The 20,174-nt window shown below is 42.0% G+C and overlaps 1 protein-coding gene across 11 annotated transcripts in view; it reads right to left on the bottom strand.

Moving 5' to 3' along the window:
• baz2ba (bromodomain adjacent to zinc finger domain, 2Ba) overlaps positions 1–20,174 on the bottom strand; it is a 69,102-nt gene that overhangs the window by 28,299 nt on the left and 20,629 nt on the right. For all 11 annotated transcript variants that reach the window (XM_084381874.1, XM_084381880.1, XM_084381877.1 and 8 more), the window contains exon 3: positions 3,974–4,159. In XM_084381874.1, the coding sequence (XP_084238000.1) occupies positions 3,974–4,157 (184 nt within the window). In that variant the 5' untranslated portion in view covers positions 4,158–4,159. The remainder of the gene's footprint in view (positions 1–3,973; positions 4,160–20,174) is intronic.

Below are 20,174 nucleotides of genomic sequence, written 5' to 3'. Positions count from 1 at the left end.
GACGGGTAAAATAAGGCGGTTAACTGAGAGAATGCTGGTTTTGTGTGATGGCCATTCAGACTGTGCAAAATAAATGCAGTAGGATCAGACGGTGAGCTATGCAGGGAGGACAACTATTAACTGAAAAGAAGCAAAAGTTACACCGAGATGAGGACAAGTGTGTATATCACAGTGCGATGAGTTATCTGTCATGCATGCCCAGTTTCAATCCGTGTAACAAGTTAATTTGGTTAATAATTTAAGTTAATATGTCGGTTAGTTAATTACATTGAAAATAAAAAATACAAAGAAAGATGAGCTAAAGGCCTTTAAATGTTTATTACATTTGTCTGAATTTGTGTTAATGTTCTTTTATAAACTGGCCCCTAGCCTCTTGTTGTTTTGCAAAAATGGCTCAGGGCAAAAGTTGAGTGTCCCTGACCTACTTCTTTAACAGTAAGTAAGATGCTGATTCGTTAACACAGAGAGGGTTTGACTTGTAAAAATTGCACATTTTCTTGTTGGTGGTTGATAGTATTTAAAGGTATTTGTGTTGTTTCAAGCTGCCGTTTCAGTTTCACATACTGACTTAAGTCCTATATCACAGGAATAAAAGAATATTTCAATACAGGGGTTGAATTTCAGCTTGAACTTTAGTGTCTAAAAATACTCAGCTCTAACTTGATTTTATATTTGTACATATTAAACAAATCTTTTCTTCCATAAAGTGCACATGAAGTGACATTAGTGTACAACTGGTGTGACAGTTGTTTATTGCACCTTTAGCACAACTCATTGCCCTACTGTTAGTTTTGTATATGTTTATTTATGTAGACCAAGAACACTGTTCTTAAATTACCTCACTGAGCTCTTTTCATGTAAGGACCGACAGTGTGTGAAAACTAGACTTAAACAGCTTTGAAGGCGTCGCTTCTTATCCACCTGACTATAGAAGAAATAAATACAGAACAACCGACTTCTATGTGTGTGAGAATTAACTTCAGATTTAGCTTTCACTGAGTGCACATTGCACCTAATTTTAAGAGGCAGCCGTACTGTTTCTGAGCATGACGGACTGACTATTGCTTCAGCATGACGCTTATGTCTATATAGTAGAACATTTACATTCAAATTACAGCATTTCGCTATAATCCAATTTGAGCATAGGGTACGACTATTTGTGTATTGATATTTCTTCAGTTTAGAGTTCTGTGACAAAGACTGGATGTTGTTGGTGAGAAAAAGAAGTGTGTGTATAAGGTGTAAAAAGCTAACCTCCTTCTCTCCTTTTGGCATTCAATTTCAGCACAGAAGAATACTTCATCAACATCATCATCGTCTAGCGTTTTCCTGAGCACAATCATTTCTGGCAGGGTCGACTGCCACGTATTACCTCCTCCCAGAGTCAGATGCAATTTGGTGTGAGCATATTTCATGCAAATTCAATTTCTATTCCAGAAAAAGGGAGAGCAAGCCTGCTTGATGCCTCCGCATAAGCCAGGTAATGCACATGCAAAAAAAAGAAAAAGTGATGACTGAAGAAAAGGAAAGCGTTGTACACAGTGCGGATGGAAATGTCAAACTACTATACACTTGCACACACCACAGAAATGTAAAACAGAGTGACACTGGAGCACTGTGTTTTCTGAACTAATGCAGTCTGGGATCTAATTATCCAGAGGGAGACACAGTAGGGCCAGTTATGTGTACTCTATACCAAAACACTGAGGTAGACTGTAAATGAACATGATTCTATAGATGCATCTCAGAGTCTGTTTTTAAAGTGAGAATCAAACCGTTTGTGGTTATGTGGTGAGAAACAAAGCCTTGCCTGCATGCCAGCAGTGTGAGAGTATAGTCCTTTGTGTTGCCTTCAAGGCCCCTCTCTACCACCAGACAGCAAAATCTGCCTTTTGAATGTCATTAGAATATGCTGAATATGTAGAGGCCGCCTTGCCAGCGTCAGCTAGTGGATACGAAGATAAACGACTGCATTGCAACCCCCAGAAAGGCCAGCCACAGCATTCACTTATGCCTGGGGTGCCCACCTCTCCCCCCCCACACACACACCCTTTCCCTTTCTAGGCATCTGCAAATGCCTTTTCAATATTAATGCAGGCTTCCAGAAGGCGAATAATTAAATCTAAAAATTTGAAGCGAGACAGAAGCACAGGAAAGACATACCTAGGATTACCTACTCTCTCTTCCTCACTCTGTGTCTCTGTCTCTCTCTCTCGCTCCCTCGCCCTCTTTCTCATTCTGTTTCAATCCTTCCTCCACTCTGACAAACTGCACCGCCTGCTTTTTTCATGTTTGGATGCTGCCGAAGGGGGATTAATTTGTTGTTTGTTGCAGTCAATCAAATTTCCACAGACAGATTTAAGTTAATTGCATCCGTGAGTTGATCCCCGAAGAAGAGAGTGCTACAAGCGCCGATCAGCTTTTATTCTCCGAGTGATATCCTCATCAATGACACACGCGTACATGTGCATGCGCGCGCACGCACACACACACACACACACACACACACAGAGAATCCGTGCTCATTTTTCTGTTTGTCAGATTTTCTTAAGTGTTATTGGCACATTGGCAAAGGACCTTGAATCAATGCCTGCACAGTCTGTGATGACACTATATCTCTGCAATACGTAATTACTGATGTTACCTGCTTACACAACACACTTGACATATTCTTGTTGTTCTGATTGGGAATGTTTTTCCTTTTAATTATGATTCTCGGATGTGGGAAAGCGACACCATAGACTTGAACTCTTTTGGCTTATTTGTGCGTGTGTATACTTGTTTGACATACAGTCCACACAACGTACAAGACATTGCATGAAATGAATAAGAATTGGCTCCCTTGATTCCCACAAAGCGCAGCAGAAGTTCAGAGCTAACAGCCTGCCTCTCAGCATTTCATTTGACGTTCAGTCCAAAATCGCTTATCTAGAAAATCTGAGCACACGTAATGGCACAGAGGGATAAGAGGGATGTATAATGCATAAGGAGGAGATGCTCCTAATGGCTTCTTCTTTGGGGCAACACTGAGGAGATGGAGGACAAAACAAGGGGCTTTATTTCGTTCTCTTCCTCTTCTCGTAACGGAAAGAAAAGACAACAATCATGGAGAAAGCTGGATACGTTATTCCCTGCTCTGTGCAATCTTGGTTTATGTGTGTGCATGTGTGTGTGTGTGTGTGTGTAGTTGGCCTTTGAAAAAACAGCAAGACATTAAGAAATGAGGAGAAAGAGAGTATGAGCAAATGATTCACTCACTCTCACAAGGGATATTTGAGAAACACACAGAGATGCAAACACACACACACACACACACACACACACACTAACACACACACCCACACACACACTAACACCAAATATACACACACTTCTCTTTGCCTAATGGCTTTGACCAATACATGGAAAGGAGTCTGGATGCCGGACAGGGCTGACTAGACACTGAGTGGCTGACAAATGTTAAATCATGCAGGCAGAGGCTCTCTCTCTCTCTCTCTCTCTCTCTCTCTCTCTCACACACACACACACACACACAGACACACACACATGCATGCACAGTGTCGTGCTGAGCCTGACTCTGAGGCAGCTGGAGCCAGAGAGCTGAAGGTTGTCAGGAGACATGGCGAAGCATGTGTGTGTTTCTCACACAAAAGAGCCCCCTAATTGTTTGGGATTCATTAATGCAGCAGCTTTTCAATTGCAACCCAAGCTGTCAGGAAAAAAAAAATCTTTGTAGCTGGGAGAGAGGTGTATTCACACAGGCTGCAAAATAACTGTATAATTAATACTGGAGGAAACTCATTCTTTCTTCATGGTAAAGAAATGAGGAGGATTGTGAATGCTATCGAGACATGAAGGTGACCATATTTGACATGTTTTTATGCTTACATAGAGACTGTTTGCAGCGTGTTCTGGTATTTTTTTGGTCTTTGAGAGACAGAAGATTGACAGAAGGAGAAAAAGTGTTTCTTACCAGAGGTGCTGAGGGTGGATCCCAGTGCTGAGGGGCTCGGGGCCAGGCTGCTCTTGGAGTGGGGAGCAGGGGATGACGAGGAGGAAGAAGAGGAGGAGGAGGAGGAGGAAGAGGCCGCAGGGGAGGAGGTGCGAGCAGCAGACAGGGTGGGCGCAGGGGAGGCCAGCCGCTCTCCAGACTCCATATCTGTCAAACACAATCCAATCAGCAGGGTTACAATAGCAAAGCACACCCGCCCGAACACTCGCAAACACACGCACTTAAACACACACACACAAATGCATACTGTCGCACCTACACAGCACACACACATCTCCTGACACTTTTCCTTTCACATCTCACTTCCCCTGAACAATATTTCTATTTAGCCATGCTCACTGGCTCCCAGCCTCCATTGATTCTATATAGGGCCGGGAGGAGGATGGCATCTTCTTTGATAAAAAACAACAAAGCTAGTATTAAACATACCAATGCTTAGACAGAATAGTCACTTTTTTACCGAAAACCTACTCAGTAAAGGGTCGAAGTGGGATGTTAGGACTGACAGAGGTTAGCAAAAGAACTCAGACACCAAATGGACAAATAACACATTTTTCACTTTTCTGTCATTCTCCCTCCCTCAGACAAACACGGGGGCGTGCATGCACAAACAAACTCACACACACACACACACACACACACACACACACACACGTGCACACCTGTGTTTGAGATCCTTTTACACGCCCTTGATAAAAAAGACTGTCATTTAAATTTAAGAGCTCTTTTAGGCCTTTAAAGACAACATTGCTCCCCGAGTCCTAACAGTCAGAAGTAGAACTAAATGGAGAGGCTTTTAGATGATGGGTGCATTAACTAACACGGTAGCTCTCCATTATCAGTCTCACACAGTCATCAAGCCAGCCATTATCAACCAACCAACAACATAAACCCTCACAAGAAACATTTGGTCATTCTGCAGCCGAATATTTCACTTACATTTTTCAACTTTAAACCCATTTTGCTTACAACTGAGAGCACAATGTGTCTGTGCCCACACAGCTGCTAACTTGTGCAGCTAAATAAATACAAAACAGTCTCAAAACACATGAATTTGTACACACACGCGTGAACGCACACTTCACACAATTCAACCCCCACTGCACACACACATACACAAAATCACCTCCCCTGTCTATCACATCAACCTGACTCTTTTTCTCTCTTCTCCTTTTCCATATCCCTCTGCCTGACACTAATCCTGGACTGAAAATCCCCTTCAAAAGCACAGTTTGCAGATTGTGTTTTACAGGCAGGCTTTGTTATTGTGTCATTACACATAAACAGTCTCTGCCTCCATCTCTCTTTCGTTCCCTCTCTCCTGCCACCCCTCCGCCACCCTCCCTCCCTCTCTCCTCTGCAGTGGGAGCAGAGCCACTGATTAAATCTCTGAGACAAAAGCTGCTATCCTCTGAATATCAAGTATCAGCCTTTCGCCAGGAGCAACACTGACAAGAGAGAGGGAGAGTGGGAGAGGGAGAGAGGGAGAGCGAGAGGCGAGGATGACAAGAAAACCTGCTGCAGTCCACGGGGAGGAGGCTGGTGTGCCATCGGACTTGGGCAGCCATGACTGCCATTGCTGCAGTGAAACGACGGTGGTTGTGTAATTATGAGCAAGGTCAAAGGTCCTTCGAGCGGCCTCTCATGCGAGGTGACAAGATGTGGGTTAAAGAGCCAAATTATCAACCCAAATAGCAAATAAATGAACATTATATGTTAGCTAAACATTTTCTGGCTGAGTGAAGATGAGGAGTTTTATTGTAATCTTAACCAAAAACTGTTGCCTCTCTGCCACATTTTGTTGCATGAATGGCTGTCACACTCTGTGCTCCTTTCACTTCGGCTGTCACCCTTTAAATGTCAGGTTAGGGTGAAAAACAAACATGAATAAACTCTTTCACAAGAGTTATTTTTCCGTGGTTACTCCTGACAAAAAATGTAAGTATCATTAGACGTGTGATGAAAATGGAGAGGAGCTGTGGCCCTTCATAATTATCATAATGCACATGAAAACAAAAGGCTCGTGTCTCCGAGGACGAGCAAGCTTATGTGGTGTCAGCTGGTAAGTGAAGCGGATCATTCCCTACCTTTTCAGGGGGAAGGAAAAACAGAGAAAGAGAGGAGAGAAAAAAAGAAAGATTTAGACGGGGGAAAAGGGATAAGCAAGACAATGCGCTCTGATTTTGTTGTGGAGAAAAAGACAGAAGAACGAAAAAAAGTAGAGAAGATGAAGGACAGGCTGTAAACCATTCCTGTCGTTTCTCAATATCTGCACTTAATGTCTCGCCTTGTCAAAACGTGATGATGTGAACAGAATTGATTTCCCCTCTAACAAACAACAAAAACGCAATCCCTCCTTTGCAGAGGTGTAAAGCAGAGCTACCCTCCCCCTCATCTCCTCTCATCTCTCACAATCTCTCAAAGGGCCTCTTTCTGGGATGAGAGATGGAGAGAGAAAGGACAGTGGGGGAAAAAATGACTGCGAGGCAAGTCCATCTTCTTCCGACAACTGCAAACTGATCACTTAGAGCAATTAAATCTAATAACAATAATAAGATTGAGCTCAGCAATGTACCACCAAATGCACAGCCACAACAATGATTGCAACAATAATGGAGCGCCAAGGTATTTAAGGATCCAATCCTGACTTAATTATGAGAAATTAAAATGGATTTAGCATCAGAATTAGCTTGATTTTATAGGTAATTAACGGCACACCACAGTGGCGGTATAAGGCAAGCATTATAATCTCCGTGAACGGCTAAATCAATTTGACTTGAACAACACCAACCAATCAACACGGAGCGGTGCAACCAGAAACAGCAGGTCCCGCAGATGCAAGGAGAGGGAGAATTTATGCTAATGACTGAACTATGATTTATAAGATGTCTTCCAGCGCCGGATTCAGAGTCACGTCCACAAATACACCACAGCACCCAGCTGTCAACGCATGCAGCTAATAGTGGCTGGATGCAACAGCCCTTCAGGAGATAGTGTAGCTATAAACAGCTCTGCGGTTTTATGATTGCATGTGGCCTTCATATAGGAGCCTTCACATGTCAGGATCATCTGAAAGGAGAGCAGAATTGTATAAAGGAGAGATGGAGTGTGTGCATTTGGTGGCAGTGGTGGTGTAATGGCCTGTGCTGCCTGGTATGTGGCCTTACATCACGCATTTGTTTTGTGGTGTTGTATGTCTGTGTTGCATGTATGTAATGGTGCTTGGTTACTCGTGCAGGGGTTTTACAAAAGCCTGCCAATACATGTGCCTATAGAAGTCTATGTGTGTGTGTGTGTGTGTATGTGTGTGTGTGTGTGTCACAGCCTCAAACTATTCAACCCCCTGTGTGTCTCACTCCTGCCCCTTTTCCTCCTCGCCCCTTCAACACACACACACACAAACACAAAAAAACCACACACACACACACGCACACACAGTAACAGATGGCTGATACTAACTGAGATAATCCGCCAACAGAGTCATCAGCATGGATCAGTGGTAATCAGAGTGTGGACACAATGTCTCTTCTCCAGCCGTAATGGAAGGAGCGCCTGGCGCAAGAGAAGGGAAATGCATTATTCCCCATGATGCCCTGACCCCATTCAAAGACACACGGTGGCTCCCAGCTCTCTTTCTTTTTTCTCCGTACCGCAGCCGACAAAGACTGTCTCATCGCTGCTTCCGCAACATTCACTCTCTCCTCTGGATCCCTCGCTCCCCGCCTTTTATTGTGATCTGCAACTGTGTCAAACGCAGACCTCTATTTAGCTGTGTCCTGCTCCGAGCGGCTAACGAGAGAAATGTCAACATAGCAAGTGTGTCATGATGAAGGTTGCTGGTGAGGAAGAGGATCGGAATGAGTAATCCACCATTAGCACTTCCTGTTAAATCACACACAGTTATTTTCTGTATAACTGAAAACAAACATACTGACTTGTTTTTATATTAACATTTCCAGCAAATAAAGAAGTACTTTCTGAGAACTGATAATATTCGTCATTTCCACAAGCTCCTCTGGTGGTTACCACGTGCTAAACTGTCAGTCAATTCTCAAGAAAACCCTTCTGAGGCACTACACACACACACACACACACACACACACACACACACATACCTACATACACACACAGACACACATAGAAAGGTACTTTCTGTTGCACTTGTGTTTGTAAACGTGAGATCATTGACTCTGAATCAGGAGGAACATCTTTTATTTCTGACCTTGTGCTGCACTGTGTTTGGACCTCTCATCTCTCTTTCTGTGTTTGCGTTATGTTCGTGTGGCTGCGTGTCTTTGCAGGCACGACATGTGCATATGGATGTGGATGTTTGTACTTTGCATGCTTGTTGGCAATGAACACTAACTGAGCAAGATCATCTTGCTTATAGCAGAGTGCACGCACAAGCTCGCTTGACCCCTTTTCTCCTCCCTTCATCCACCCCCCCTCTCTGCACACACACCGTCAGCCAGGAAATGACATAACCAGGCGTCTTGGCAAAAAAATTAAGTGACAACCTTTGTCCAGAGTCAAACATCAACTCAGAGAACATTTAAAGAGACAGCATGTCCTGAGTGATATCATGCTAGACCCACTGGTTGCAAAGTCTTGAAGGTCATAACAGGAATAGTATGATTGAGCCGAGCTGTAGTTTGATCATTTGCTCCATAAATAAGTGAAAATTGCTCAAGGTGATGTCATGCTTCTTTTGTCAAAAACCCAAAGAAATTAGGTTTTAAAACAGCAAATCTTCCAAACTGAGAGGCTAGAACCAGGGAATGTTTGGTATCTTTAATTGAAACTGACTTTATTAATCGCCTGATCGTTCCAGCTCTATTTTAGTGGTGGTGTAATGGCCTGTGCTGCTTGTGTTATATCACTGCAGCACTTCATGACACTTTGGAGGAAAGAGCTTAATGAAGTACATTTTAAATTCATGAAATAAAAAAATCTATACTGAATCAAGATATCAAATGGGATATTTGCAGAACTGCATAAGTGCCTCGAAAACTGACAAAGGATAGAGCCAAGGCCTGAAAGGAGTACAAAGAGACAGCATGCCCCAGAGTGGCCTGTCTAGGTGACAACAACTAGAGTGACTCAGACCCCTCCCTCGGCTCTACTCCTGCCCAGTGACAGATGGCAGAGCAGGGCATGTAGGGGATGGGCACCATCTCTCACCCCGCCTCAGCTAGCCTTGGCAGCGGTGCTGGCCACAGGTCTTATTACAGCCACACCACTGCTTGCCTGCCTGCCTCCATGTAACACTGGAGCTTACCACGCTAGAGCTGCTTACTGCCTGCCAGGGCAAAAAGGTAATGATATGGTCCTGTGTGTCGCGAATGGTGGAGCATGGCGGTAGCATTGAAGAGTTTCCAGCCTCAGTATTCCTGTCTTTAAAAAAAAACACATGCGTATCCATGTCGCTGTAAGAGGCTTTAGATAAAATATAAAACCAAATGGCATGCCACACGCATTCTGTATATTTTTGAAATGACAAGAAATCAGCTCTTGCCAAATGGCTTTATTTGCCTTTTCAAGCATACTGTAGATGCCAAAGGCTGGAATCAACACCCCTACTCACCATCCGTCTCTGCTGGGTTCCCAGTGACAATAATGTGATTTTGGGACATGGTGATGACTCGGTGGAGAGGAATAGGATAGGCTTGTCACTTGTGTTTGATGTCAAACCTATGTGTGACAGAATAGTGTTACTCAGCTCAACCAGACATAGCACTACTCCCATTTCCTGGCCATAAATAGAAGAGAATGAGCCGGTAGTGAGTGTGTGTCTGTGTTGTGCGTGTGTTTGAGAAAGACTATCTGTGCGTGTGTGTATCTGTGTGCACACAAGCACACCCATATGCGCCATTCTGAGTATCATGAAGTAAGCTCAATAAGAAAATTCCCATCTCTTATGCTCATTCGCATCTGCATCCAGCCAAAGCTAATTATTCTCCCCATGGTAACCTAGCAGGGTCTTCACATCAAAAAACCAGAAGTGTGCATCAGGCAATCATCCCTGATGAATCTGCCCTTCTCCCTCTGCTAGCCACTCACACTCATCTGCCAGTCTCACTGCTCATTACAGTTTTTCTGCAGACTGAACCAGATCTGCTCGCCACTGGCTGCATGTGTCTACAAGAGTCCATAATGACTTTGGAGCAGTTTGGAAGCACAGAATAACACCATCTGAACGCCTCGGAGAATACACACATACATCCATGCGCACACACACACTCGCACCATGCATTGGAGGCAAGGTGAGTGGTAAATCAATGCCTGTTGAGGTTATTTACCATTTAAATTACAGACTGCAGTATTTTACATTTGCTCCACTCCAATTTTCAGAACCGAGCATCGCTGCATGAAACTCAATGCAAAGTGCAAACCTGATGATTTGCAAAAAATGTACCCCGAGGCCTCAAACATTGAGCTTAGATACTAGGTGTACAACTCGCTTCACAAAATACATCCCACTTATTAAACACAGTTGCTAAAATTCTCCAGTATTTAACAAGACACCTGCAAACGTTTGCAAAATCCTGCAGAACTAAAACAACTTCAAATGCATTTTTTATTGTGTCTTATAATTTCCACTACTACTGTGATTTGAGCAGTACAGGCGAGCTACAACAAACTAATGCTTTTCAGCAACAATCACTTAATGTGTTTGAGCTGTGAACACACTGTTTTGGTTTAGAGCTGCAACGATTAGAAGATTAATCGATTGGTTCAATCAAAACAGAAAATTAGTTGCCAACTATTTTGAGGGTAGATTGTTTCAAAATCAAACATTTGCTGGTTGCAGCTTCTCTCCCAGATAAAGTGACTGTGACCAGAAAATCCCAAATATTAAAACATTATATTTTAAAAGATGTACACAATATAAATATGATCTTATATATATTGTGATTTTTGAGCTCATATCGTAAGCAATCATATAAAATCTCACAAACTTTCTGATACGAACCATGGATTATCACTGTTGAGAGTGATTTCCTGTTTAAATCTGAATAAGATATCCCTCATTCTGCGAGCTGCACATATTTAAATAAATGCAGGAAATACAAAAATACATAAAACTGAATAACAGGAAATAGCATCAGTTATCAGGGAATATCAAGGAAAGGAGGAGGGTGGGGGGGGGGGCGGGGGAGTGAGAGGAAGGGAGGAGGGAGAATGAGCGCAGTACTCCAGATATGCATAATGCAAATGACATGCATGTCAAATGGCAAAACAAACTGACAGTGACAGAACAATGGAATAGCCAGAGAGCGGCAAGCCTTGCTTGAGCAGTCGTTGGAGCCCCTTCTGTCCATTTCCATGGGAAGAAACCATTTAGAGTCAGTTCTGTTCTGCTGAAACTTTACTTGTAGGAGATAGGTGAGATCACTGTGTAAATGTGACAGAATTCAGATAAGTGGTGCGATGGCAGAAATAGCTTATTCATGACTACCAGTAACAAGAGCCTGGATGAATACCGGCCCTGGTGCACGTGTTGTCCGGAAGAATAGGTTGAACAGTCACAGAGCCCAATTTTTACTGCTCCCTCAACCACACAGAGCTTCAATAGTCAATGTTTCTTCTTCACTGGATAAACTGCCACTTATCCAGAGAGCTGCGCTGTAGAGAGATGCAATGACTAGTTGTCAACTAGTAAATTAACTGCCAACTTTACTAAAAATCAATCGGTTTTACAGATGTTTTTTTAAAAAAAAGTTCAAAGTCTCTGATTCCAGCTTCTTAAATCAAATGTTTTTCTGGTTTCTTCACTCTTCTGTGAGAGTAAACCGGATATATTTAGGTTGTGGAAAAAACAAATCTTGTCATACAGCAATGAATGATAAGTCGATCAAATGATAACTTATCAGCATCTACTTTGGTAACTGAAAGATATTGTGAGTTAGTTTTCAAGCAAGAAAGCCATCATTACTTTGCTTCAGCTTTTCTTTGTTTTACATGATAATAAACTGAAGGGCGCACTGGTTGCTCACCTAGGTAGAGTCTGATTTCAGCTCAATGCCCTTTGCTGCATGTCATCCCTTCTCACTCTCACTCTCTCACTCCTTTCCTGCCTTTTCTGTCTTTTTCCAGCTGTCACCATCACAAAAAAAACAGAAATGCCAAATAAAATAATTCATAATAACCGTCATTAGATTTATAGTTAATTATGCTTCAGTTAATAGTTATTTCACTGTTAACAAACAATGAAATGCTTCATAAAACATTTATTAAGAAATTGTTTCCTATAAAGTTGCAACAGAGGATTATAATACTTTTTAAATGGTTCATAAACACTGTTTAGTTCATTTATAAAAATTACTTGGATGACCATTATAAAGTTGCAACTGATGTTTATAAACATTTACAATTGCTTAATAAATGTTTTAGAAAGCATTTAATTGTTTGTTAAAAGTGAAAAGGAGATGAAAAACGTATTAATGATTGTTATTATTACGTGTAACCATAATTTGTCATCTTGCAATTATAGGCATCACTTTCCGACATTTTATAGATCAAATGCTTAATCGGGAAAATAACTTTCAGATTAATCGTGAATAAAAACCTGCAGCCCTAATTTCAACCATAACATTTCCAAAGGCCTTGACTAATTATCAGTAAGTTAATGTAAAACAACACTCTTACACCTGATCTTGCTGATTGTCTTTGTGTTTGTTTTGCAATACCACAATATCACAGCAAAGCCTGAAATATAACACTGTACACAGTTTAGGCGCAGTCATATTTGTTCTTTCCAGTTGTACTAAACACATAAAATGCAAAATTATTATCAGTGGGGTTTTTTTTAGTTCCTATAACTTGCATACAGCAGTTGCTGAAAGAAACGGCTGCTCACATCTGTGGCTTGATGCTGTGTTTATTATCTCTTCTGCGACCCCCCACCTTCACACCTTTCTCCCACCCAGCCTCTCCTCTCTTGCTCTGCTTTTTACCCTTAGTCTTTTGTTGAAATCATCATTAATAACACCTTCACCATAATGGCTTCATTACAGGAGCTTGGCTCTCTGTTCCACTGCAAACAGACAAATGCTAAATGAAAGTAAACATGTGCGTAACATCGGCTACTGGTAAACAGAAAATACGTTCAATGGCACATAATCCACAGTGTTACATGTGTGTCTGAATGCTTAAATCAATCAAATTAAGGTTTTAAAAGCTATTGAGCGGTTTCAGAAGAACGATCTGGCAAAGTGACGAGAGAAAATCCACCAGCAATAAACTCAATATGTCAATCACTTGTATTCCTCTGTTCAAACGGCTGCTTTACTTAATGTTAAACATGTGAAAATGACTGGCTGGAAGAGAATAGTGTTGTATTGACAGAGAGGGAGGCAAAGCAGCGGGCAGTCAGCCACTCTGTTCTGCTTCACTGCAACATGGGAGGGAGGCCAGCGTGGACACACACACACACACACACACACACACACACACACACACAGATGTAAAAACACACATACAGGCATGTACACACGGGCAAGCACACACTTGCACAAATGCACACACGCTGATTCTCTCTCTTCCTCTCATGCTCCCTCTCTCTCTCACACACGCGCGCGCACTCTCTCTCTCTCACACACACACACATACACACACACACAGTGCAGCAGGTGAGGTGCCAGCACATCACAGCGCTGCCATTTTTCAGTGTCTTGCTCAGGGAGAAGCGCTCTGACATTTTATGAAGCACTCTGCAGAAATCAGCAGCTTGTAATGGCGGCTGGACTGTCACTCCTTTCCACTCTTCACACTCCCTCTATCTCCCTCCCTCACACTGCTTTTAAGATATAATCTCCCGTGATTAGCATAATCTAATCAATTTTACAAAATTGGCTTTTAATTACAAAGAACAATCTCTTCTTCTTAGTCTCTGTTAAAGATTTAAATGTCTTTAATTTTTTTTTAAATAGCAAACTGGGGCGAGAAGTAAAACACTGGTGAGAGGTTAGAAAATGCCCATCAGCCTCAAGAGAGAGAAATGAATGAGATTAATGGTATAGATGGCATAAAAAGCATCATTTAAATTGCAGGTTTTTCTAAAAGAATATTTTCTTTCTGATTTGACATTATGAATCAGCAATCTAGTGAATGCTCCACACTTTTTTTTGCATGAAAGCTGTTATTTTCTCACACCTTAATTTAAAGCTTTACTTACTGGATAGGCTTAATAATTAGAAACCCAGCTGTTAAATATGTCCTCTGCACAGAAAAACAGGGATCTATATCCATGATTAACTCTCAGGCATGTTGTTGTGCCTGACAAGCTCTCTGTTGAGCAATGATTAACAGCTAGTGACTCTACAAACCACTGCTAGCACATTAACACAATGTTTAGATTAGCCAGCCTCTCATTGAAGCCATTACTGCTGGAGCTAAGCTAACAGCCGTCTTCGGGAACCAGGCAGCCGACAGCCTGTGGCCCGACAATTTACAACGATGACAGAGCTTGGCAACCATGCTCTAAACTTTTCCCCCAAAGTTTGACTCAGGGCCGGTACATTTTAGAGTAACTCAGAATAGTATGCCCACAGGAAAAAATGTGATTCAACTTGAAATATGTGGGAAGTGTCGAGGCCAAATCTCTGAGTGTAGGCTACGCTATAAACCTTAAACTAAGCCGATTTCATTAATGTGACATTAGCATTTGTAATGAGAAAAGGGGAAAAAACCCTTGGGACATCTTTGTACTGTTACAAAAAACCACACATAAACATGCACGCGCATGCCCACGCACTCACAAACAGATTCACAAATACACACGCAAACATAAACACACACAAGCACATAAGGCGCAATATCAGGCACTAATTTACATCCATATTACACAAGAATGACAAAATGCAGCCAAAACACAAAAGAGGGAAAATAGTATTTGCGTAGGTTTTAAAATGAAATATCTCAGCTTAGTGTCTGTAAACTATCTGTGACAGTTAGTAAATCTGTTCAACCTTTACTGATGAACTGAGCAGACAAATAAAGCCTGGCATTCACTCCCACTCTGTTGCTGCAGACGGAGAGTAGGGGAGGAAGACAGTGTCAAGAGCTAATCTTCAACTATCTCATCACTTTTAAAAGAAAAAAAAAAAACTTGCCAATACACGTTTGTGGTACTCCACAACTCGGCGCTCAGGCGATGTGTGACGACGCTCCTTGTTTCCTCTTCAACAAAACAATTGCTTATATTAAGCTGACCTGTCCCTTTTTCAGACCCACAGCAGTCCTGGCAAGCATCTACATGTTGATTTGTTGGTTAAGTGACTGTAAGGTTTTCATTAAGTCTATATCGAGCTGCACATTTCCAAATTGAACAAAGTGGCATTAGGGCCTGACCAATGGTTTGATTACTTTAACTGTTTGTGTGAGTCATTGAAATTAGGACCTGAAGATAAAGCTGAAAGGTTGGCTTTTAACTAACAGTGAGATAACATCGAATAATGGTACTGACAGATGAATGCGCCACTTATGTGTTACAATGTTAAGATGATACAAACCTACACAGGTCCAGTTATTTAAAGGTCCAGTGTGTAGGATTTAGGGGCAGAAATGGAATGTAATATTCCTAATGTGTAATGTTTTCAATAGTCTATAATCAAGAAGAAGAAGTCACATAGAGATGTATATATGTATTTGAAGACATTCAATGTAAAACAACAAACAACAAAACAAAAGCATGACAGCAGTGACTGAAAACAAAAAGTAAAATGTGTAGCAGAACAACTACACCTCACATGAGCGATGTAACTGGGTGAAGGTTATGATGATAACACTGATCTAAATCCATTTTTACTGGGACCAGCAGTAGAGAGTCACTTCATCAGTTAATCATTTGACCTTTTATAAATGTGTCTCAACGCCATATAATAAGCAACTAGCACATTGTATACTTTGGTTTTGGTTTGTATCACAAAGATTTTTCTCATCTAGACTCTGAGCACTGAGATGCTTACTGACTTCAGTGACACGAAGTCTTGTAATGATGTGTGCTTCCCCACATAATGAAAGTGGTCTATAATCACAGACTAAACACTGCTTTGTGTGGATTTACAAGACTACAAAACTAATGACATAAAATGTCTTTTGAAATGAGTGACATGTAGCAAAGATCCCCAGTCAGAATTAGACCAGAGATGTCGTGCATACTTTGTCTGGGGCATCTGGACACCCCATATGAAACATATTTCCCTCATAAGCCTGTAATTGCATTAATAAAATCCTTGTTGAAAGATTTGTGTTTTCCGTTTTTATGACAGTGTTGCAATTGTTATGTCACCTGCCAAAATGCTGGCAAGGATGAAACTAGAACAAAGACACTTTCGCATGTGTGTTTCCAAACATTTAGGCAATAAATTAAAGCACAATGCCAAGTCAGCGCTCATCAGGAATGATAAACAGTCCACTATTAATCAGTTTAACTTTGAGCTCCACTGATCCATGCAGTTGTTATTTGTTGAACAAGCTTTTTGGACTTTGGATTGTGCCAAAATTATATAGGTATGGAAGAAGAAAAAAACCCCAAACACTTGTGTTACCCTATGATGTTAAACATGCGTTTTTATAGTGAACGATCTTTGTCAACTAACTGTAAAATGTGACAATTGAATAAGTGCTACAAAATGGCAAGAAACTTAATCATACAACACAAATTCAAGACCACTGTGTGAGAGAGAGGCTTAAAAAGAGACCAAGTCATGGAAACCCACAATTCAGTGAGCTGAGATTAAGACCAGAGCTGTACAACATGGTGGTCACCACAGTTTGCCTCAAGGCATGGATAATGTTACTTTCACACAGTCTGTTCGCTCTTTCTGCTCTGCTATTGTGACATCTGATTCAATGCACTTCTGAAAAAAGCTGGTCCCAAAACATCCTGTGAACATGTAACTGTCCAGTCACGTTCTGTGCTCATGCCTACCCTGTCATCATTGTCAAATGACAAAATCGAGCCAGAAAATCAGGAAACTTCAATTTCAGCTAAATAATTTACATTGGTGAGAAATGGTTTTTATTCTCCGCAGCTCAATGTGTAATAAAATATGATACTTTTGCCCTAACATGCAGAATATAAAGATAATAAATGAGTGTCATAATGGGAAACAGCTTCACTCTACCATTTTGCCAGTATCACCTTTCTGCTGCTCTATCCAGGACACTTTTTCTCCCCCCTGGGGGCAAATGTAGAAGACCCTTTTAAAAGTCCAGCTGTGCCTTTAAAAGAGTTGGTCACGCCAGCTATGGGGTGCTTTGAAATGCTGTGCAGAATATCCACAAAATAGAGCTCCGTTTTTTTCCTGTGACATGGCCCTATTTCCTGTGTCACCACACTTCCCCTGCATGATTTCATAGAAAAAGTCAAAATATTTGAGCCTCCATTGTTGACTGTGTCAAACCCAGCCTTGACATTACTGCGTTGCAATCACACTCACACAGGTGGATACACACGTGACAAAACACACACACACACACACACCAACACACAGAGTTAGACTGAGCGTCACCAATGTGTCACACTATCTTTTCATGTGAAACTATATCCACTGGCCCGTCCTCTAGATCCTAACACTTCCTCATAGGTGAACCAATCACAAAGCTTGACATCAGGCCCCTTCTGTTACCTGATATTATTTAAGGAGGAGCCAAGCTGGGAAAAGAATAATAGCTCTGGCTTGATGTGAATGTATGCTTGTGTCTGGTGTGTGTATCTGTGCATATGTCACGACGAGTGGATTTCTTGTGTGGCAAGGATGAAACCAAAGCTGCCTGGGCCTGTTGTTGATAGCCGTGTCTCACCCACTCACTGCCCCAGAGGGAGTCAGGACCAAGACCACTGCTCAGGGTCTGTCTGTTCACACACATGAAACACGGGCTTGGATTACACAGGGCTCAAATATGACTCATCCCAACGAGAGGGGGTGGAGGAAGGCCCTGTCTGTTGTTTTGTACAAATGCACACACACACACACACACACACACACACACACACACACACACACTGCACGCAATGATAGCTACATCACAGGCTCAGAAAGAGGACCTTGTGGTTCCACACACCTGCCAAAGACAGATGTTAAGAATAAATCAGAGGGAAGCTTAGACTGAAGAGAAGCTCCACACTGCCGTATCTCCACTAACTCACTACACAGTACACTTACTGGAGAGCAAACAGCTGCACATGACAACACACACACCAGTAATGAAAGTAACAATAGCATGCATGCACCTGACATGCATACAGAAAGGGAGTACTTTCCAGTTTCCGTCTCACAGGCTCCACTTGCATTTTTGTGTTTTTAGCTCTGTTCTGTTGCTGTGTAACCAACTCCTCAGGAGCTGAGGGTTTTTAAGTGCAATTGTTCAGGAAGAAGCCGAAATCCTCAAACGACAGACAAACAAGTCACAACAAGGCTGAAAGCAGTGTGGGCGGTTAGGAGAGGAAGCTCTTTTTTCCGCTGCTGACTAGGTGAATTTCATGATTTCTTTATTTAAATATAGCTGCACTGGGTTGTGGAGGATCGACACACTCACAAAGCCTGCTCTTTAAGTAGATGTGTTGCACAATAATATACTCAAAAAGCTATTTTAGGGGACTGTGACCTCTAAAAGCACAATTCAAACACCAACGCAACATCATCCTACATCCTGTCAGTCAGTGTGGCACACTTCCTGGTTCCAGAAAACTCAGATGCATCCACACAACACACACAGCTTTTGTCTACGCTGGCAGCCGTGTCTATGGGCATCTTTTGTCACTTGTGGGTTGTTTTTAGCCTTTGTCGTCTAACAGGCTGAGAGAGGCAAAGTGGTCTGTGAAATGGTGTGTGTGTGCATGGTATGCATGTGAGGCGTGTGTGTGAGTCATAAACAGACACCCTTCACGCTTTGTGGCCCAGAAACAGGATAAAACAGTGAGTTAACCAGCAGTGCACTGACATTATCTCTTCTTTGCTGTCCTGGAATGCCAGCCTGCTGTGAAACTCCGAGTATGTGACGTCCTGTCACACCACATAATGTGTCTATGTGTATATGTGTGCGTGTGTGTGTGCTAACTCAGGAAAGGAGTGAGTGTGGGTGTTTAGCTTTGTCTTCCTGCATTAAAGGCACAAAGCCAAGTGTAAATGTTGAGGTCTTACAACTTGATACGTCTTCAAATACTAGAGACCTTGAGGCTCACAAGGACTATGAAATTATGTTGGTAAAGAAGTCCAAATCCAAAGAACCACTCAAAAAAGCAGCAAACAAACAGCTTTGAAATGAAAATCTGCAACAGAAACATGACAAATATGTTGACAAAGAGTGTCTGTGTATTTATTTATTGGTTTTTTTATCTTTGATCCAAGAAAGTTTGCTCCCGTCTGTGCTTACAATCACCGGGCAAAATAAAGCCCAACTTTGGCCCTTGTGATGTCGATGAGTCTAACATCCATGACTCAAGAGGTCAGGCAGCCCATCCAGGCTGAGCATTAGGGGTTAAGGGGATGAAACCAAGTGTGAAATGTGAGAAGACAAGCCAACATGGTTTCTCAGGCAACAAATAGAAAGGCGACAAACATATCTCTGTGACTGCGAGGAACGTGAGGTATGTTAGGAAGAAAGGCCGTCATGTCATCCATGATTCATACCAGAGCAAGATGGAAAAGGAATTAGAGTGGCTTTTTGAACTGACTGAGTTTAGACATGTTAATCAGTAATAGCCTGTTGTACTTCAGACGGGAGGAGTGTGAGCGCATTGGTGTGTATGTGTGTGTGTTTGTGTGAGAGTCTGGCAAGTCCAATGCCACTTGGATTTGAGCTGGTTGAGGCAACAGAAAGCTCCAGACCAAGAGATAATCCATCTGGACTGTTTCCTTACAAAACATATGGAAAAATGCAGAAGCTTTTTTTTTTCTTTTCCGCCCACAATAGCTATTAATATCTCACACAGAACATTTGCTCATGTCCCACTAAGGACTGGAATTCCTGCTGAAACACAGTCATCTCAGAAGATTAGAAAGAGGCAGTCAGGCTTTTTCACGCACTCTCGATATGTATTCTCTGTGTGTACGGATGAGCATATAGTCGCATAAACACATATAGTCACTAATGGCTTTGCACTCATCTTTCTCACTCTCTCTTCCTCTCTCTCGCTCTCTCTCTCTCTCACTCA

This window comes from Pagrus pagrus (genome assembly GCF_965226575.1).
Source record: "Pagrus pagrus genome assembly, chromosome: 1".
In the NCBI taxonomy this organism is placed as follows: domain Eukaryota; kingdom Metazoa; phylum Chordata; class Actinopteri; order Spariformes; family Sparidae; genus Pagrus; species Pagrus pagrus.
This window is presented reverse-complemented; position numbering and strand designations above follow the sequence as displayed.